The 22,789-nt window shown below is 45.7% G+C and overlaps 1 protein-coding gene across 1 annotated transcript; it reads left to right on the forward strand.

Moving 5' to 3' along the window:
• The first annotated feature begins 18,758 nt into the window (after positions 1-18,758).
• LOC144028810 (proenkephalin-A-like) lies at positions 18,759-22,016 on the forward strand. Its single transcript, XM_077535678.1, has 3 exons — positions 18,759-19,023; positions 19,165-19,311; positions 21,223-22,016. The coding sequence occupies exons 2-3, from the start codon at positions 19,168-19,170 to the stop codon at positions 21,814-21,816; spliced, it is 738 nt and encodes a 245-aa protein (XP_077391804.1). The 5' UTR covers positions 18,759-19,023; positions 19,165-19,167; the 3' UTR covers positions 21,817-22,016.
• The last annotated feature ends 773 nt before the right edge of the window (positions 22,017-22,789 follow it).

Genomic DNA, 22,789 nt, shown 5'->3' on the forward strand with positions numbered 1-22,789 from the left:
GTAATCATGACCGTAGTCGACCGGTTTTCGAAACTGACTCACTTTGTTGCTCTATCCAAACTGCCATCGTCCTGGGAGACTGCTCAACTCCTCGTCCGTCATGTCTTCCGTCTTCACGGCATTCCGGTGGACTTGGTGTCCGACCGGGGTCCTCAATTTGTCTCCCAGGTCTGGAGGAAATTCTGTAAGCTGTTGGGCGCCACAGCCAGTTTGTCATCCGGATATCATCCACAAACCAACGGCCAGACGGAGAGGGCCAACCAGGACCTTGAATCTGCTCTCTACGATGTGTTTGCCTGCACAACCCGGAATCCTGGTCTTCGCACCTCTCCTGGATCGAGTACGCCACGAACACTCTGCCGTCCTCTGCGACAGGTCTCTCTCCCTTCAAGGCGGCGTACAGGCTACCAGCCACCACTGTTCCCTTCTCAAGAAGGTCCCGTCGAACTGCCCACCATCCAACACCACCTCCGGCGGGCCCACAAGGTATGGCGGGAGACCCGAGCGGCGCTATCTCGCTCAGCGGCCCGCAATAAGGAGATTGCGGACCGTCGGCGGCGTCCGGAGCCCTCTTACAAGCCAGGAGACAAGGTCTGGCTCTCATCCCGGGACATGCGTCTGGCTGGTTGCTCGAAGAAGTTGGGTCCGCGCTACATTGGCCCTTTTGAAATACTCACCGTCATCAACCCAGTAACTGTGAAACTCCGTCTTCCGCCTTCACTCAAGGTGCATCCAGTGTTCCACGTTTCCCTCCTCAAGCCAGAGACTCCCAGCCTACTGAACCCGCCAGCACCCGCTCCGCCTCCTCCCCGTGTGGTCGATGGGGATCCTGTCTACACGGTCAAGGAAATCTTGGACTCAAGGTGCAGGGGCCGGGGCTTCCAGTATCTGGTCGACTGGGAAGGTTACGGACCAGAGGAGCGGCAATGGATCCCCCGCTCCTGGATCCTTGACCCGTCTTTGCTCGACACCTTCTATGCTGCGCATCCTGATAAGCCAGGTGGTCCGCCAAGGGGCGTCCGTTAAGGGGGGGGGTACTGTCATGGTTCGGTTCTCAGCCTGTTGTGCTTGTGTGTGTGTGTGTTCCAGTGCTACCAACGAGGGGGGCGTTCCCCAGCCCCGCACCTGCATCGCGTTGACAATCAGGACTTTAAAAGGACTCCGAGCGGCACAGCAAGCCGTCGGATTATTATTTGCTCACCATTGTGTCAAAGTGTTCTCCGCGTTCTCCTGTTGGTAAAGTTGTTTTGAATCTGCCGTCGTCCTTAGTTAAGTTGTATTCACGTGTGTGTTTCCGCGTCGCCTTTTGTTGATATTCCCGTGTTGATTGATTCCGTGTGCATTTCGTGTCGTCCTTGCCGGTTGCAAGTGTTTTATGTTTTTTCTAGTCCTTGCTGTTAGCAAGTGTTTTTTGTTACGTTAGTTCTCCTTGCCGTTTGCAAGCGTTTTTGGTCATGTTAGTTTTCCTTGCAGTTGCAAGCGCTTTTTGTTACATTCGCGTTCCCTGCCTTTTGCAGGCGTTTTGTGTTTTCCAATTCCTCCTTGCCTTTTGCAAGTGCTTTCTGTTACTTCCGTGTCCCTTGCCTGTGTGCAGGGGCACCTCGGTAAATTTCGCCTACTTGCCTGCGAGCAAGCTTTGTTCCCTCGGTTCATCCAAAGTGATTAAACGAGATTGTTTTCCTCCTCTGAGCCTGCCTTTCTGGGATTCGTTTTTCTCCGACTCAGCCGAGTCGTGTCAGAATAATCCGACCATGGATCCCGCAGACTCGGAGAAGGTGAGACAGGCTTTGACCAGTCAGGGACAACGGGTCGGGCAAACCGAGACCACCTTGGCCGGTCTTCAAGAGGTGGTAGGTAGACTTGCTCATCGTTGTGAGGAGATGTTCGGGAGACTCGAGCAGCTCAGTTCCCGCGGGGTGCTGAACCCGGAACTTCCGCGTTCAGACACGGCCATGTCGACGCTCCCGGTTACGTTTAGAGAACCCGTTTTGCCCCACCCGTCACGCTACGATGGATCTCCTGGAGGTTGCGGTCAGTTTTTACATCAGTGTTCACTCATTTTCGACCAGCAACCATTTACTTACGCTCACGATCAATCCAAAGTAGCGTTCGTTATGAGCCTCCTGACTGGTCAAGCCGCTACCTGGGCTATGGTGGTGAGCAACGCGCGACCAGACCTTCGGTCTTCTTTTCCAAATTTTGTGGGTGAATTTCAACGCGTGTTCGATCATCCGGTTAGGGGGAGAGAGGCCGGGGGTCGGTTGCTAGATTTAGTTCAGGGGGAAAAATCGGTCGCTGATTATTCAATCGAGTTTCGCATTCTGGCCGCCGAGAGCGGTTTTGGAGACTGTGCGTTGCGGAGTGTTTTTCGTCGGGGACTGAATACACAACTCAAAGATGAACTGGCAGTCCGCGACGACACGAGCTCTTTAGAGGGACTCATTGAACTAACAATCCGTTTGGACAATCGGGTACGGGAACGGGGCCGAGAGCGTGCTGTTGAGCGGCGTGGAGCAGCCATGAACAATGACATGTCCAGACTCTCTCTCAACGACGTCGCTGAAGCGCGCACCCTTCCTGGACTTCCGGACAACGGAGGGGAGCCCATGCAAATGGGTGGTGGGCGCCTTCACCCTGAGGAGCGTCGTCGCCGGTGGCTCGCTGGAGCCTGCCTGTACTGCGGTCAGCCAGGGCATCGTGTGGCGTCGTGCCCAGCGCGCCCTTCACGCCAGACGCGGCCGAACGCTCGACTGGGGGGCCGTGCCGATGAGATCCTGAAGTCCGAGAAGGATGCAAGTCAGGGTAAGCATGAACCGGGGGGAACCGAACCAAGCCCTCCATCGGGGACTTCTCTCAGTGAGAAACGGCTAGAGTTGTCGGGGGAGCTGTCTGGATACGGGTTGAGTGTTAGGGTATGTGCGTTAATCGATTCCGGAGCAGATGATTGTTTTATAGACCCGTGTGTGGTTGAAGCATTAGGAAGCCCGGTAGAGACCTTAGAAAAGGTCAAGCAGGTTTTCGACCTCAACGGGCGCCTACTGGCGGAGGTACATCTGTCTACCGGTCCTCTCAACCTGAGACTCTCGGGAAATCACGAGGAGAGAAGGAGGTTTTTTATTATGCCGTCCCTTTCTGCGCCCCTAGTGTTGGGCCTTCCATGGCTTAGAACGCATAATCCGGACATCGACTGGGAAAAGCCGGCTTTAGAGAACTGGAGTCCCTTCTGCCATGCCCACTGTCTAAAGTCGGCAGGAGGGGCAACATCGGTACCAGCTAGCTTAACTCCCGAACCGGTATGTCTTGACCACGTCCCCAAAGAGTATCATGATTTAAGTAAGGTCTTTAGTAAAGATCGTGCACGAGCATTGCCACCCCATCGTCCGTATGATTGTGCGATTGACCTGATTCCCGGTGCACCATTGCCGGGTTCTCGCTTATATCAAGTGTCCCAGCCGGAGCAGGACGCGTTACGGGAGTACATTACTGAGTCGCTAGCGTCAGGTCTGATACGCCCGTCCAAGTCTCCCGTAGGAGCTGGATTCTTCTTCATTGAGAAAAAAGATAAGACACTCCGCCCTTGCGTCGACTATCGCGGTCTGAATGACATTACTGTTAAGAATAAATATCCCCTTCCCCTGCTTGACTCAGCATTTGCTCCATTGCAGTCGGCCCGGGTTTTTACTAAACTGGACCTCCGAAGCGCCTATCATTTAGTGAGAATACGGGAAGGGGACGAGTGGAAGACTGCATTCAAGACGCCACTCGGACACTTTGAGTACTGTGTCATGCCTTTTGGACTGACCAACGCCCCGGCAGTGTTCCAATGTTTAATTAATGACGTTCTCAGGGATATGTTGAACACATTTTGCTTTGTTTACCTCGACGATATCCTGATTTTCTCACGCGATATTCATGAGCATAGGCAACATGTTCGCCTGGTCCTCCAGCGCCTATTAGAAAACCGGCTCTATGTGAAAGCAGAAAAGTGCGAGTTTCACGCCAAGTCTGTGCAATTCCTGGGGTTCATTATTGAGGGAGGGCAATTACGGGCGGATCCGGTGAAAACTCAAGCCATGGTCGAGTGGCCGACTCCCAAGAACCGTAAACAGCTTCAAAGATTTTTGGGGTTCGCTAATTTTTATCGTCGCTTTATTAAAGATTATAGTTTACGGGCAGCCCCCCTTACTAAACTGACGTCACCTAAAGTACCCTTTAGGTGGACACCTGTTGCCGAAGATGCATTTTTGAAATTGAAACAGCAGTTTGTCAACCCGCCAGTGCTCATCCACGCTAATACAGATTTGTCTTTTGTGGTCGAGGTTGACGCGTCGGATTCAGGAGTGGGGGCGGTCCTGTCCCAGCGGTCGCCAGAAGACGGGAAGCTCCATCCCTGCGCCTTCTTCTCCCGGCGACTGAGTCCCGCAGAGGCCAACTACGACGTCGGGAATCGGGAACTTCTGGCAATCGTCTTGGCTCTACAAGAATGGCGACATTGGCTGGAGGGCGCAAAGGAACCCTTTAGGGTGTTGACGGACCACAAGAACCTGGCATACCTTCGGTCAGCCAAAAGACTCAACTCTCGGCAGGCACGTTGGGCCTTACTGTTCACAAGGTTCAACTTTGTCGTGGACTACCGCCGAGGATCCAGGAACCAGAAGCCAGACGCTTTGTCCCGGATCCACGATGCGGCCGCGCCGGAGGATGGAACAGAACCAGTCCTACCCGCACATTGTTTCGTGGGGGCAGTTCGTTGGGAGGTCGAGAAGCGAGTCACTGAAGCCCAGGAGGGGCTCGCTGTGCCGGAAGAGTGCCCGGCAGAGAAACTGTTCGTTCCTGACCCGGTGCGGGCTGAGGTCCTACGATGGGGGCACACCTCACGAGTGGCATGTCACCCAGGGATCAACCGGACTCTTGCCCTGATCAGCCAGCGGTTTTGGTGGGCCGACATGAAGAAAGACGTCACGGAATTCGTCAAGGCATGTACCGCTTGTGCGTGCGGGAAATCGTCCCACCAGCCGCCGATGGGACTGCTGAGGCCGCTACCCATCCCGACGCGGCCTTGGTCTCACATCTCGTTGGACTTCATCACCGGCCTCCCCCGGTCAAGGGGGAACACGGTAATCATGACCGTAGTCGACCGGTTTTCGAAACTGACTCACTTTGTTGCTCTATCCAAACTGCCATCGTCCTGGGAGACTGCTCAACTCCTCGTCCGTCATGTCTTCCGTCTTCACGGCATTCCGGTGGACTTGGTGTCCGACCGGGGTCCTCAATTTGTCTCCCAGGTCTGGAGGAAATTCTGTAAGCTGTTGGGCGCCACAGCCAGTTTGTCATCCGGATATCATCCACAAACCAACGGCCAGACGGAGAGGGCCAACCAGGACCTTGAATCTGCTCTCTACGATGTGTTTGCCTGCACAACCCGGAATCCTGGTCTTCGCACCTCTCCTGGATCGAGTACGCCACGAACACTCTGCCGTCCTCTGCGACAGGTCTCTCTCCCTTCAAGGCGGCGTACAGGCTACCAGCCACCACTGTTCCCTTCTCAAGAAGGTCCCGTCGAACTGCCCACCATCCAACACCACCTCCGGCGGGCCCACAAGGTATGGCGGGAGACCCGAGCGGCGCTATCTCGCTCAGCGGCCCGCAATAAGGAGATTGCGGACCGTCGGCGGCGTCCGGAGCCCTCTTACAAGCCAGGAGACAAGGTCTGGCTCTCATCCCGGGACATGCGTCTGGCTGGTTGCTCGAAGAAGTTGGGTCCGCGCTACATTGGCCCTTTTGAAATACTCACCGTCATCAACCCAGTAACTGTGAAACTCCGTCTTCCGCCTTCACTCAAGGTGCATCCAGTGTTCCACGTTTCCCTCCTCAAGCCAGAGACTCCCAGCCTACTGAACCCGCCAGCACCCGCTCCGCCTCCTCCCCGTGTGGTCGATGGGGATCCTGTCTACACGGTCAAGGAAATCTTGGACTCAAGGTGCAGGGGCCGGGGCTTCCAGTATCTGGTCGACTGGGAAGGTTACGGACCAGAGGAGCGGCAATGGATCCCCCGCTCCTGGATCCTTGACCCGTCTTTGCTCGACACCTTCTATGCTGCGCATCCTGATAAGCCAGGTGGTCCGCCAAGGGGCGTCCGTTAAGGGGGGGGGTACTGTCATGGTTCGGTTCTCAGCCTGTTGTGCTTGTGTGTGTGTGTGTTCCAGTGCTACCAACGAGGGGGGCGTTCCCCAGCCCCGCACCTGCATCGCGTTGACAATCAGGACTTTAAAAGGACTCCGAGCGGCACAGCAAGCCGTCGGATTATTATTTGCTCACCATTGTGTCAAAGTGTTCTCCGCGTTCTCCTGTTGGTAAAGTTGTTTTGAATCTGCCGTCGTCCTTAGTTAAGTTGTATTCACGTGTGTGTTTCCGCGTCGCCTTTTGTTGATATTCCCGTGTTGATTGATTCCGTGTGCATTTCGTGTCGTCCTTGCCGGTTGCAAGTGTTTTATGTTTTTTCTAGTCCTTGCTGTTAGCAAGTGTTTTTTGTTACGTTAGTTCTCCTTGCCGTTTGCAAGCGTTTTTGGTCATGTTAGTTTTCCTTGCAGTTGCAAGCGCTTTTTGTTACATTCGCGTTCCCTGCCTTTTGCAGGCGTTTTGTGTTTTCCAATTCCTCCTTGCCTTTTGCAAGTGCTTTCTGTTACTTCCGTGTCCCTTGCCTGTGTGCAGGGGCACCTCGGTAAATTTCGCCTACTTGCCTGCGAGCAAGCTTTGTTCCCTCGGTTCATCCAAAGTGATTAAACGAGATTGTTTTCCTCCTCTGAGCCTGCCTTTCTGGGATTCGTTTTTCTCCGACTCAGCCGAGTCGTGTCACATTGTGACAAACCTGATACTGACCAAGTTAGGTTGACGGACCATGTTACTCCGTAACTGACCGAGAGCTTAAATGACCTCTTTTTATGAAACAGGCTAGAGTTCCCCTTTATGCTCTGGTTTCAGTTACCTCCCTTTCTGAAACGAGTTTCCCACTTCTCAGGGTTTCTTTACCCAGGTTTCTCTCTAAATTTGCTTTGTGAAATACACCCAATATATGTATAAACTCATTGTGTGCTTGCATTAGCAAGCCTATCGTGGTGCCAGATGGGTGGGGTGGGGGGCGAGTGGTGTGGGCGCGGGGGGGGGGGGGGGGGGGTCGTGCCACCTCCCCCCGCCGGGTTGGGTGAGGCCCCGCTGGTCGCTCCTCTTACTCACTTCACTAGTTTTGCACTATACACTTTGTAAATATACACATAGGGCACACAACACATTTCTTGGTGGGGTGGGGAAGGGTGGAAACACCGTCTTCACCCTTCAACTCCCCTCCAATTTTAATGCACTTCATGTCCAAGGGGAGGGGTGAGTTGGGGCGGGGAGCCATCAGGGGTGATGGACTGCAGTGCCTGGCAGCGCTGTGGTCCCCCCCATCTGTGTCCCTGCCCCACCACTTTGTCCCTCCATTTCCTTTTTTAATGCACCACACATATACATATTCATCTTTTTGGGGGGATGCGGGTGTATCGGAGTAGGGGAAATTTTTCCCCTCTGCTCCGACTCACCTGCTCCCAATTTTAATGCACCACACGCACACACTTGTATATACACTGGGTGGGGCCACATTCACGGTGTAAGGGTAGAGCTCGCCAGTCGGCGAGCTGGCGGACTCAGTAACAGGGTTAGGTGTCACTAGTACGCTGGCGTGACGACCGGGGCCTCTTCCCACTGGGCTCGGTGTTCTGGTGTTCCGCCTCTCCCCCGGTGCTTCCTCCTCTGCTTCCCCCCTCCCGCCACTGTGTTCCTTTCGCACGGCTGGAGGTGGGGTGGGAAAGTCTTCCCTCTCTGCGCTGCTGCCCGGTGCCGGTTTCGGGGGGGGGGGGGGTCGGGGCTCGCGGGGGGCGGGGTTCGCGGGGGCGTTGGCGGTGGTCGGGGGGGGTGGCGGCTTGTTTTTTTTTGGGGGGGGGGAGGTATGGGTGGGTGGGGGGTTGGGTGTTGGGGGTCAGGGTGCGTTCGGGGGTTTGGGGGCCGGGGGTGGCGGGGCCTGGGTCGTGGCGGGTGGCGGGTTTGGGTGGGGTGCGGGGGGGTCGTGGGGGTATGGGGGCTGGGGACCGGTGGGGCGCTGTGGGGACCCGCCGGGCCTCGTTCTGCGGCCTTGGGCTCGGGGGTGTGGGCCGGGGCTGGGGCGGGGGTGTTCCGGGCGTCTGGGTCGGTGTCCGCTCGGGTGGCGTGGGGGTGGCCTTGGTGCTGCCGCGGCCTGGGGATTCCGGGGGGGGTGCTCGCTTTGCTGGACCGCGGTTGACGGCTTCTTTTTTTGGTGGCGGTCCTTATGCATGCCAGATCCATCGCACCAGCATCTACTGAAACTCAAACATAATTTACCTCTCCCTCCCACATTCCCTTGAATCAGTGGGTGCTGGTGTCTGTGGATCTCACTTTGCTTTATCTATACTTCCCTCCTTCCTCACTTTAGTTTTTCCTCTGGTCACTTGAGATCTCAATTTATTGGAAGTTTGAGGTTTCTGGGGTTGGCATAAGACTCTGGTTTTGTAACCACGCAGGAGGGGTTTGGTTGGTGCTGGATTTCACTTTGATGGATTGGATGTACTGGCTTCTATGGATCTCACTCTGCCTCATCGATCCTTCCCTCCTTCATCTCTTTAGTTTTTCCTCTGGTCTCTTGAGATCTCGTTTATTTGTTGGAATTTAGAGGCTTCCGGGGTTGGCGTAAGACTTTGATTTTGTAACCATGGGGAAGGCAGGAAGTGTTTGGTCGGTGCTGGATTTCACTTTGATTTATCTTTCTTTTCTCTTTATTTTTTCTGACCTTTTCTCTGGTTTCCTGACCATTTGAACCTCACGACTCTGGCAAGACTCTGAAGTACCTGGTTAAGGCGAAGGGTAATGGGATATTTATAAGGTTTTAGGTGAATTAATGAGTATAAATTTATACGTATTTGCACGCGCACGCGTAAAAATAATAAATGAGGTAAAATCGAGATCGAACTGGATAAGCAGTTGCCTCATCCTATTCCATTTCGAACAAATAAGTCTTTTCTTTTGTAAATGAGTTTCTTTGGAAGTCATTATTTATAGTTATTATTTACAATAACAGTTATATTTCATCCTTGTTTTGTGGAATAACTTTAATGTCTCGGTTATTTGTTTTTGACACAATTGTCCAATTATACTCTTTTGTTTTATTGTCATTTTAAATGTTCGAAATAAAGTTGGAAAAACAAATGTTTTCCATCCAACTGGTCAAAAAAGCTTCATTGTGTAACGTTGGTCCTGCAATGTATTGCTACTCCTGTAAATGAACCAAGTTTCCTGAAAAGAAAAACAGCTAAAAATACATCCCTGACAGAATAGAAGCAGCACAAAAACTCAATGTGAGAGGGGGGAAAAAAACCTTTACAGTAGTTGCAAATTTGATGAGATATTGGCATATGATGTGTTATTTGGACAAATTGACTTGAATTGTTGCTACTCCACAAATACGCACATGTACCCATCGTCCCAATCTCCATCAGTGATATTGATGCACTTTGATACGAGCCTCATAAATTAAGTCCGGGATTTCTTGACACACTGCGAAGCCTTGACACATTTTGGCCCATTACTAGTGTTGTGTGCCATTTGTGCCATTTGATTCTCCCACTCTCAGTGACAATTTCATACCATTTTGGATATGGCCTTGACTTTCGGCCAAAGGGTCAACAATAAAGTCTACAGGAGACAAAATTACATTTGCGAATTGCAACTCGTTGTTTCGAGAGCTACTAGTCTGCTACCTCAGCGCTATTGACCGAACCTTTCACAAACTCCGCCCCCCAAACGAGCATTGACCAATCACACATTTAGCAACCGTTGCTATGTAAGCATAGTCCGTCACGCTTTACTCAGCTGTCGATGACGTCCATAGTCTGATTGATTTTATTTGATGGCTTACGAGACTGCTAACCACCATAAAACTTTACAGAAGAAGAGTGACAACCATTAACAAGCTCCGGACCTCCAAAATGATGAAGCGGTGTGCCTACGGAGTATGTAAATCGGACTGTGCTAAGGTAAGACTATGCTAACTCTATCGGGCTAACTAGTGTAGTTTGCTTTCGGTGCAATAACAAAACGATATCAAAGTTATTGTAGTTACTATTAATGAATAATATATATTACTAGAATGTCATTGCCATCTAAGTTAAGCTTGTTCAGTCAGTGGTTAATGTTAGTTTAATGTCTTCTGTTAGCTTTTGCATTTGTCTAAATGTTGCGAGCTAACGTTAACACAAAGCTTCGTCAATTTTGGAAAACTTAGCGTCCTAATAAGTGCCCCGAGCTTATCTTGTTTTCATTTTTCATGCAGCATTTTGTGAACGGACACCCGTCTCCGGAGTATCCCAATCTTGTGCTTGCTGTATAAGTGTTGAACCAGACAAGGGAGCAGCTCGAAGGCTGTTAACCTTAACTAAATCCATGGCTAGGGTGACATAAATATTTTTTTTATGATGGACAAAGAATAACAATGACTGATCTGATGCTTTCAAAGACAAAAAAAAAAAACCCCACTAATGTTTAGCTAGCTATAAACATCGAGGTTTAGCTAACTTGCTGACCTAACAGTAATCCTCATATTTTAACAATACTAGACTAATATAAGTAAGAAAACTTACCCGGCAGTACAAGAGCACGACTGGTCCATAATGCTGTGCTGGTTGCATCTGAAGTATAGGTCATGGGGTTTTCTCAGATTTAGCGTGCGTCCTGTATGTTTCCCCTTCGCTGGCTAATTTAATATTATGACTATAACCCTCCACTGCATATTGTAAACCTTTTTGCCTCGATCTGGAGGATATTGCACTGGTATTGCTCCAAAAGAAATCACTAATACACGCCGGTGTAAGTCTTCCCGTCACGGCTTGTGCTGTCGGAGTCACCAAGCTTGACGGACTAGCAACAGTAACTAAGGGGGGGCGGAGCTTATGCGAAAGGTCAATTAAGCGCTGTTGGCTTCACATATTTAAAGCGTTAAATAAGAGAATTAGCTTCTGATATGGATTGTGGTGGCAGGATGTGCACAGACAGAGAGACAGGTGAATATTTGGGAAATGTGCTTGTAGCCAGACTTTTTTTAAATGGATTAATCACAAAAGCAGGGTTCCATTGTACAGTGTTTGAAATCACCTTTGTTTATTAAAGGAGTGCTCGAGCAAGAAATAATGACTGGTCCATCAGATGGACAAAATCCCATGTTTCAAGGCAGCGCCGATATTAGGTGTGGTAAACTATGCTCAATAACACACAACAAAGCAAATTTTGGTCATGTCAATACTTGAATGCTGTTTAATTGATCACTGTGATTTTAGCCAGAATTCCCCATGGAGTCTGTGAAATGTTGTTTTTTCCCCATACAAGTTCTCAATTAGTTTACAAGTGGATACAGAACAGAAAAACAGTACCCATTGCTTTCTGACAAAGGATAGAACTGTTGATATTTGTTGTCAGCTGGCAGGAAATAAAGCAGAACAATTGGAACAAATATTCCATGTTTCCTCCACTTCACTCAAATTTGAGGTGTGTACAGTCTTAAACGGAGGCTATAATGAAAATCTTCCATAGCAGACCTCAAGGAGAAGGCGGTTGATTAAGCATAATTTAGTATAACACACCCAGTCTCGAGCCAATTGTCTTCATTATCAGCTCATCTGCCACATCCTGCAAACTTTCCCAGAGAATGTAATTGTATGTCCTTCATAATCATGTACAATTGGTCATGACACACACCAAAGATGTCAGAGCCAACACTGTGGACATTTGAATTACCACTTTTTTCAAGGATCTAACTTGCAAATAATTTCATGTCATGATGTCTTTTGTTTCTTGTCTTTTTTTTTTTTTTGCCTGTCGATTCATGTTCCATCCATCCATCCATTTTCTTGACCGCTTATTCCTCACAAGGGTCGCGGGTGGTGCTGGCGCCTATCTCAGCCGGATCTGGGCAGGAGGCAGGGTACACCCTGGACCGGTTGCCAGCCAATCGCAGGGCACACAGACACGAACAACCATCCACACTCACAAGCACACCTAGGGACAACTTGGATCGCTCAATTAACCTGCCATGCATGTCTTTGGAATGTGGGAGGAGACCAGAGTACCCGGAGAAGACCCACGCAGGCACGGGGAGAACATGCAAACTCCACCCAGGAAGGCCGAAGCCTGGACTCGAACCGGAGTCCTCAGAACTGGGAGGCGGACGTGCTAACCACTCGATCACCGTGCCGCCCTAGATTCATGTTCTTTGGCGTATATGCCACGGAAGAGGCGGGACTGTTTTTGCACATCAGTTTGTTTCTGGTTCGGTTTGCGACGTGTGTACTTCCGACTTTGTGCCCCTCGGTTGCGCATTCGCAACCCGGACCGGAAACGAACTGATGTGCAAAATCACGTCCCGCCTCTTCCGTGGCATATACCCAATTGCCCTGTATAAATGTATGGTGCCTAAAATACACACACAAAAAAAGTCCTCACAATAGTGTGTCATATTACAGTCCTAAAACAATATCTAGCTTTTTTTTCGCCTTGTAATGGAAACCTAAATGTATTGTGATGTAACAATGATATCATACAGTACACAATTCAATATAAAGTGTTTTGTGCTTTAGGAATAAGTGAATGTTTCTCTCTCACTTCTTCCAGGGACGTACCGACCTTTAGGTCAGCTTCATGGAAGCAGAGCTCCTCTGGGGGAGCTGACACAGACTGACGAGCCATCTGAGGATGAATCAGCGGCAGCCACTAAAGGGTCCCCCCCCCCCCCAAAACAAAACAAAACAAAAAAAATCACAATAAAGAGGATTCATAACCACCTATTCTTAGAAGTAGGCTTAAACTTTGCAAAGTGCAGTTCAGAGTACCTGCTGTTTTTGGAGTCCTTGGAAGGCCTGCTGAACAGGATCCTGCTGGGGGCTCCTTCATTCTGCTGGGGAACTTCAACGCTCACGTGGACATGACAGTGAGACCTTTGAAGGGTGATTGAGGAACGCCCCTCTCAATCAGAAACTGAGTGGTGTTCTGTAATTGGACTTCTGTGCTCATCACAGATTGTCTATAACAAACACCACAATAAGACATTCAGGTGTCCACATGTGCACTCGGCATCAGGACACCCTGAGCCGCAGTTCAGTGATTGACTTTGTGGTCAACTTGCAGCTGCATGTCTTGGTAGTGAAAAGTGCTGTCAAGTGAACCCCAGCTGTTGATGTGTTGGCTGCAATAGTGGGGGAAGATGCCAGTCCTACCTTGCAGACAGCAGTTTAGGGGTGAGGTGAAATGACATGAACATATCCTGTATGTCTGTACACCACATTTTAATAATTAGAGTTGGGTTGGGAAAAATGGTAAAATGCATTTATTTGGGGAACACATATATAAATTACTAACCGATTGTGCTCTGCTAATTATGAGGGGCCTAAAACAAAAATGCCATAGCCAATTTTCTTTGTCCCAGTCCAGCCCTGCATATTGATTTTCATTATTAGAGCTAACAATACAATACATTGTGATATTGATAGTGCTCCACTGCATGTGTTAGATTTGGATTTCTTATAATATACATCACAGTGAAAGCAGAATATTCTTTGAGGGTTTAAAATTAAATTAAATTAATTAAAACCCAAATTGTCGTTATCCAAAATGTACCATATTTTATTATCACTACAACCTACATTAATGCAGTAATAAAATCATCCATCCATCCATTTTCTGAACCGCTTATCCTCACAAGGGTTGCGGGCCCTGAACTGGTTGCCAGCCAAGCTTCGTAATTACATGAAATATTTGTATGAAAAACACTAGGCTATAAATATTAAACAATCAAATGAAAAATTCTACAGAAGGTGATAACTGTACCTTCTTGTGCCACGTGACATATTCTTATGCTGCGGTGCCACATAATTAATTGTGCACCTTTAATAACCTTCAAACGTGTCAGTACTATCATTAACTGAGGATGCCTTTATTTACTTTGAATGCTATTTTGGACAGCTCACTCCTTTCTATTTTGTGTAATTTTCCCTCATGCATTCTCAATGAGTTATAATGATATTGCTTCCACTCTACAGCACACCCAATAACCTGTCAAATGATTTAAAGCACACACGCACACACACACACATTAAAGAATACAGCAAACAGTATATGCAAAGTCCTAACTGGCTTTGCAGCCTAATCTTTATTGCCGTTCCTGTTCCTGACAAATAAGTGCCGAGAACAAACAACGAGGCGACGTGGTTATGTTAGCTGTACACCTGTTCTTAATTAAAAAGCTTGTCTTTAGCTTGTTGTTATAGCTACAGCAATGATAACAGATTACTGTGAGCGGGAGATAGTGTTTGAGGAATTTATTTTTTATTTTCTTTTTTTCCATGCATACACAGCGTATGTCGAAGGAAGATGGATGTTTTATATGTTTTATAGTGGTCTCAATTCTATGTAATCGACTTGAAGAGTGTCTCAAACAAAAACGTCAACAAATCCTACCACATCTTCCCAAATAGATGCCACCCTTGCCTTTCTCGAGAAAATAATGTATAATAACTTTGAGTAGAGAATCCCATTTTAGAAGTTAGCGTTAAGATGTTCCTTTGCATGTCTGGCTCATAGTTGAGAGATTCTGGGCTTTCATTTCATCTTGATTTCTGATCTCATTGCATTTCTTTAATGGTAACCAGTCCAGTGCGCACACTATGTCTCACCCAAAGTCATCTTGGATAGGCTCCACCTCATCCGCGATGAGGACCAATGAGGACAAGCGATATTGAGGATGTGGATGGACAGAGAATTTGTAATCAGGTGTACTTTATATTGTTGTTTGCCCAATATTTTGGCTTAAGGTGTTGGTCAGATATTATGTGTACCTAAAATAATGAATGTTTCTAAAATTTTGACACCAAGGTGATTCTAATATATTGACCTATGTGTTCTAAAATCTTGTCCTTCGGGTTGCCTAATGGTTTGGCCTCATTTCTGAAAGGTTGGATTGCATCAGTCAAATGTGCAAAATTGCCGCACAGCTCTTTTTGGCATGCTATGGGAGGACTACATGCAAATTTCCACACACAATGTGATTTATCAAAAATGAGGCGATTTACGATGACTGATTTTGTGGCTTTAAATATCACGTCAGAAATGCAGATGTAAACAGCACACAAAACCATGACAAGCAGGGAAGGCAATATAAAAGGTGGCAGCTCTTTTTTGCGCGAATAAATATTTATTAAGTGCCACAATTTAAAATCACGGCAACATGATCTATTCAGCGATACAATTTTGGAGTTTCTGAATGGCCTCGGAGCTGACTTGGAGTTAGTCACAAGAAGTCAGTCCATGTCATCTATGTATTTCTTTGCGTCAGGTTCATTTTAACACCTTGCGACCATTCTATGGTATTGGCCTTTCCCACAGTAGCTTTTTTGGTGCGCTGTCCAAAGTTTTAAATGTAATATTTACACAAGTTGGTCACTCTAGACAAGTCAAATAAAAAAAAGCTTATGTGGCGTCCGCCTATGTCAAAATAAAATTATTGTTGTGATATATTTATTTTCTGTTATGTTTCTTTGTATTCCACTAGCACTTCCAATTCCATCGCTTTAAATTTAATTTACCATGTTGAAACCCAACTGCACTACCTAAAGCACAAAACCCTCATTTACTGTAAATACTGCACTCTCCACCATTTTTACACCTGTTGCCAAATTGTCTTTGCTGGTGTACCTCAAGAAATGCCACAAACAAAAATGATCATTTTTTTTTTACATTAACTGCGTAAATGTTATTGGCCTTGGATTGTGAAAATTAACACCCCACAGTGATCAATGTGTGTGCATTACACACACACAAAAAACAACAACAAGTGTGCATTCAAACTTTCATAACCCTAAACTGGAAGTTACATCATCAAATGGGATGCCAGAGATAAACAAACCAATTTAACTCATCATTAATGGTACACTATTTATTCTGCGTCTCTAATTCATTCATTCATTTTATTATTTAATTGTTGTCCATTTCAAGGTGGCTCAGCTGAGTGGGAGGGCGGAGCCCTAGCCTTCCTCTATTAATGAGCCGCCACTGGCGAACCACATTTATTATCACGGTGGAATCATGGACAAAGAAGAAATACAATAGCAGGTTCAATATGTGTATAAAAATGGCCAGAGGGAAAATGAGTCTTGAACCACAATCAATTAAGACTTCACAATACCACTCAATCAAATTGTTTATGCTCAAGATATAGATTTTTTTTTTTTATTACTTTGCTGTAGATTGTTGACTTGCATCATTTCACTTTTCACATTTTTCATTAAAAAATAAAAATGGTAATAACTTTTTACCACCTATGGTAAAACTGTATGACCTGATGGAAAATCAACCCTCTCTATAGTCCCATTTTATGCCTCTTAATTTGAATGATCTCTTCACTCACAGTGAGACAAAACTAGCCAATGTGTAGCGGCAGAAGTTATGACTGAGGGACGTGTCAATCATTTGTTAGCACATACACCACCGCTAAGAGAGTCTCTTTGGGACCCATGCAGGCTCTCACAAATGAGATTTATAGATTGTCTAAGACTATAGATTATAGTTTACAAAAGGATATTGTTTCTTGACTGGTAATTGAACTGTGGTTATCAAAGTTAAAACACACACACACATTTACACTTTATATACGCTAATGAAGATTGTACGACTGAGGAAAAATCACTTGGTAATGTATCAGTTCACAATCCGTGCTTATTATCCCAGCTAAAAGATCAACTAGATAAGATGAACTTGCTCCATGTTACATCCCCTGAGGTACCATTGTGGTGGAGTTGCATCCTGCTGCCACTAATTTGAATACAAGAAAACAATGTGACCTGATGGCAACCATAAACACGGCTTGCTTTCTTAAAGCACATTAAAGCTGTGGAGTAAGTGTTGCCCAAAGGGACTGGTTAGATTCTTGTAAGAGCTGATCAACACTCATGCAAATAAACTGTCCCACTGAAGTACATTGGCAAAACAAGAACGACTTGAACCACTTTTTTTGTGGAAAAGCCTACTCGATGCGGCCCAGACACACCCCGACTCTCCAGTGGCCTCAACATTAGTTGAGTTTCAGACCCTATCAAAGAAAATTGTCCACATCATATTGATCATAAATTATTTTTAACACAACTAAGGCTGCATATTATGGAATCAATTATTTACATTTATTGAAGATGGGGCGGCATGGTGGATGACTGGTTAGGACGTCTGCCTCCCAGTTCTGAGGACTCGGGTTCGAGTCCAGGCTCCGGCCTTCCTGGGTGGAGTTTGCATGTTCTCCCCGTGCCTGCGTGGGTCTTCTCTGGGTACTCTGGTCTCCTCCCACATTCCAAAGACATGCATGGCAGGTTAATTGCGCGCTCCAAATTGTGCCTGAGTGTGGATGGTTGTTCGTCTCTGTGTGCCCTGCGATTGGCTGGCAACCAGTCCAGGGTGTCCCCCGCCTACTGCCCAGAGCCAGCTGAGATAGGCGCCAGCACCCCCCGCGACCCTTGTGAGGAATAAGCAGTCAAGAAAATGGATGGATGGATGGATGGATGGATATTGAAGATGGCTGACAGGCAGGTGGACAAGCAGTGTACTGCCATTCCTGCATTTAGATTGAAGAAACACAGCTCAGGCAACAGTTCTGTTTAACAGGTGGCAGAGATTTATTTTTTTAATCCAGTTTTACAAAAATGTGGCACAAATTGCAGTTGGAAGAAAGGTAAAATTGGAGGTGAAAAGAGTAAAATAACAGAAGCTTTTGCAAAGGTGCTTGGTGCTGTGCAATTTTCCTTTTCATATGAAAACAACAGCTTATTTAATTGTGAGGTAGCTTATGAAGTCTCGAAAGGATGCGATTGTATGATTGGCTCTTTTGTGTAATCCTGTGATTGACTGATGATGATGATGATGATGATGACATGTTAGCTATGTGTTGTTTATGAACCCATGTAGGTGACTATTATTTGACCCCCCTTCTTGTTAGCTAATTAGTCAGCCACGGTGGGCACATTGCTTACAATCAGATAACAGATTACTTTTTAAGAGTACAGATGCTTTTAATATGAGTACTGTCATTGCCAGGAGTCGTTCAGAAGCATGTTTCACCCCTCAGGGAAAGTGACATCAGTACATCATGCCTTATATGTGCTCACTACAGGGACCTGCTTGCATATTTTTCCCCCCTGCATAGCTATTAGGTATGGCTGCTAGCTGTTTTTGAAATGGGAACCTAAAATGGCTCGTAATTGATTTGGAAATGCTGTTTTGTCTCTGAAAGTTAGTTATCAAAATACAAAGAGAAGAAAGGATCTGTTTGGTCGTCACAGTTGGTTTTGCCTTTTGTTTCTCACACGATGTGAAAATGGGCATAATCAATGAATCTCACATCTTATTTGACAGCACATATATTGTAGTTAATAGCACAAAAGCAAGATTTGTGATGAAGGTAATGACTGGATGATGATTTTATTGTCATCATTCACAAGTTGCCCTTTACCACCATCAAATTACAGTACCATATGTAATAATTAATTTAAATTTTGACTTTGACAAATGAAGCAGTATATCCTCCTCCGTTATCTGTTGCCTATAGCAATATGACAAATGCGTCACTTTTAATACCCCGCCTGGCGCCTCCTCTCCCTGACACAATGTGACGTAAACTAGAAAACAATAAGCTACTTTAGCTCCACTACTGAAACGTTAATTTGAGTTTCAGAAGTAGCAAACGCACTTTAATAAATATAAGGCAGTGTAGTTAGCTTTTCTCCCCTCTCTAAGTAGCCTATTTGCTGATTGGCTGAGAGGTGGCGGTCCGTGCCACTCAGTGAGCGCGCGCACATAAATTGCGAGCACCGACTGCGTCCGTCGGTAACCCCGTGGGTACGTTTGAAGAAGGAATTGCTCACAACGACTTCATAACTTTATAGTCATAAGGTAAGACTTTTGTGCACTTCCAACAATATTTCAGTTAATAGTGGCGTTTCCTTATGGTAATCAAGAATTTAATAAGAGTCCATGTTTGTTTTTTTTTGTCGTTTTTTCCCCCTTTCTTCTTTCATTATTTCTTCCTCTTAGTCCATGGCTTTCCCCGCACACCGCAGCTGCATTTGGATGTTGCTTCTGGGAGCATGCGTGTCACTGGTAGTTGGAAGCGACTGTGGAAAGGAGTGCGCTCTCTGTGTCTACCGCCTGCTTGGACAACACGCTGGTTTCTCCACTTTGGTATCGTTACTATACGCTTAATTGTTTGTTTTTTCATTGTTCCTGCAGTCAAACAATCAATCACTTCATTTGTTCCATATGGCATGCAGAGTACCAATAATTCAAATAAGGAAATTAAAACCTTAAAAAAAAACAATAAAATTAAATAACATTCAAAAAAAAAAAAAAAAATAGGCTACTATTGTATTGTAACACAATTATAATAATGTAATTTGTAGCCAAATAATAGCATTTTAAACAATTATTTTGTAATACTATTATTGAGTCGATATTTTGAAAATAGTCACCACTGAAGAATAGCAGCCTGGTTTGTAATATATCAAGTTAAGCTGCAAGTCATATAGAAATATAATAAGAGATTGAAAAATATTTTTTTTTATTATTTTTCCCCCCCTTTTATGTAGAATGCACATGTCACTTCATGATGTGAGAAAGTGGAGTAATATGTGATGTGCAAATGGCTATAAAAATGTATATATATTGTTTCATCTAATCTAGCACTTCCTGCTCTATAGACAATAGCTGTTTATTATATTTTCATCACTGCCATGAGAAGGGGCCGTGCCCCCCACCCCTGAAGTGCCAATATGTCCTCAATTCAATTTTCCTCTTCATTAATTCTGTCTTCATAAGCCAGCGGCACTGAAAGCTCAGCAAGAATCCGTTCTCAGTGCAATCTAACAGGAGTTTGTGATGGTTCAAATGAGTGAAAACCAATGACACATAGGAGATTTGGAGCATAATATATTCCAAATTGCCACCCCCGGGTCATAATAGGTGTCCTGATGTGTTTGGGAGAGTGTGAAAAGAGCACTTTTGAAATATGAAATATAGACTTTCATTCACAGCACTGAAAATTGTGTCATTAACTCAGGAGAATGTTGATTGTTTTCCTTGATTGTTAAAGCATGTGCGATGGATATTGAGATACATTTTGCCTTTTTTGATCTGATCTGTTAAGTGTCGTAACCTCCTTGTCAAGCCATTTCTTACAGAGTGTCAGTCGTTCCGCAGATAACAATATCTCCTTTTCTTCCTTTTAGTTCAAGTGCCAATTCAGCATGGCTCGGCGTATGGCTCCGGGAGGGTGTGGGTGGTGAGGGTGGCATAGGGGGTTAATGAAACAAGGATAGATTGAATGGTTGATATTTGATTGAAAATCCACGACGGAAAGTAGAAAGGAATCAATTTCCATTAAAACAGTACCCTGGCCACAGCCAGCACTTGAATAGGAAAATAGACCCTTTTAAACAGCCATGTACAATTTGAATGTTTAGGGCATTGCTCTTGAATGACAACATTGTTGATTTGTACTATTTATTTTAGCCCTTAAAACTATAATTCCACAATATTTTTTTGGGAAAAACTATATTAAGTGACTTACTTAAGATTAGTTTTGTGCCTGACTGCATAGAATAATATTTCATTTCTCGACACTACATGGTGACTGCCCACTTGCTCTGTCTTGATGTTGGAATAAAACCGAGTCCTTCAAGCAAATTATGTTTACAGTACTCACTGGTCTCCCGCATGGAAATGGCCAGCATATCAGCAAACTGAATGTGCACAGCAGTAATTGAGCTACTATAATTTCCTTTTCTCCGAATGCAGAGGAACAAATGTTGCGCATCATCTAAGACCAGCGAGATCCCAAGCGGCTCACTTACGCATCAATATTACAAACAGATTGGATGATGAAGGAAAGCCCTGGATGAGATTAACACCTGCTGTGAATGTGTGCATTAATTTGTATGAGGTGACTTGGAGGCCTGGTTTAAAGAGGTACCTGGTCAAATTTGACACGCTTCCTGAGCTTCTTTTCGAGAACTCTAACATCGGTGTTCCTACATTGGCTGAACAATATTGATTATGATTACAAAGTGTTGATCATTGATTTCTTTTTTCCCCCAGACATGCTCACTTGAGTGCGACGGTGAATTGGACAGTGAGAAGCTCCGCCTCTGCTGGGACATCCTACTGGAGGAAGAAACCCATGTTCCTTTTGATGGGGACCTACGGCAACAAGACGAACCACAAGCAGCTGGCATCATTACAACTAATGACGAGGATGCAACATCACCAGGACACCAGCTGGCCAAGAAATACGGCGGCTTTATGAAGCGTTACGGTGGCTTCATGTCCCGGCGTTCTTTTTCAGAAGGGTTGTTAGATGATTCCGAAAACCAAGATGAGGAAGAAAAAATCCGCCTGGAGATCCTAAAGGTCCTGAATACGGCGCCTCAGCATGGCAAAGAGGGGGGCATTCAAGATGGCGAAGCTGTAAAGCGTTACGGAGGCTTTTTGCGTCGCGCTGATGACGGGGAAGTACAGGGCGATTTGCTGGAGGCAGTGTTAGGCCGTGGGTTGAGAAAGCGTTATGGAGGGTTCATGAGGCGTGTGGGCAGGCCTGAGTGGCTGGTGGACGGCAACAAGAATGGGGGAGTGTCAAAGCGCGCATGGGAAAATGGCGAGCTACAGAAAAGGTATGGTGGGTTCATGGACTAGAAGCCCAAAGTTCGAACCTCATTCCGTTCTGGCTCATATAATCCCAAATAGTCAACCTTCCGCCACCTTCATATGGCTTTGTATAAAGTGTCCCTGCCTACTTTGTTGCTTCAGTGGGTCCTGTGATGACATGAAATATAATTATGCGTTCTGTCAAAATCAATATTTGGCTGTTTTGAATTTGAATATATTATTTATTAAAATACTGTGTTGATCAAAATTGTTTGTTTGTGTTCTGTATACTTTTATTACTGTTAATTTGCCTTGCGCTGTTGTAAATAAATCAAATTGCACATTTTGTCTTTATATTTTAAGAGTGTATCACAACTATAGCCACTAAAATGTACAACAATTAATATTTACTGTAAAGCAATTAATAGTGTTTACAAATATACACACCAGGAAAACATTTTATACAGTAGGCTATTTTTTTCTTGTTCATATCTCTCTCTCTCTCTCTCTCTCTCTCTCTCTCTCTCTCTCTCTCTCTCTGTATATATATATATATATATATATATATATATATATATATATATATATATATATATATATATATATATATATTTATATGTGTGTGTGTGTGTGTGTAAAATATGATATGGCTAAGCACAAAGCACAATTTTATGGAGCATATGCCAAGCTAAGTTATATGTCACTGTGCTGAAAAATAAAGTATTTAGCATTTTAGAATTGCTGCTTTCAATAAGAATTTAGTTTAATCCTAGTGTTATCTGCTGTTGACATGTTAATTAACTTCTCATCATGGAGTTTGCTATGCATTCAAATACCAGTTGTGAGACGACGTGGATTTATGCTCTGCATTCTGGTGATCCATCATAAGACTCACCTCAGAACAAGGTAAAAGAGTTTCTTGTCATTGTGCCTGTCTCTGACAATTCCATACACCTTGAGCGATCACAAGATGTAAACAGTTCATAAAATTCACATTTGTTAAACACAAATGGTCAGTGTT

Source organism: Festucalex cinctus, chromosome 1 (assembly GCF_051991245.1).
Source record: "Festucalex cinctus isolate MCC-2025b chromosome 1, RoL_Fcin_1.0, whole genome shotgun sequence".
Lineage (NCBI taxonomy): Eukaryota > Metazoa > Chordata > Actinopteri > Syngnathiformes > Syngnathidae > Festucalex > Festucalex cinctus.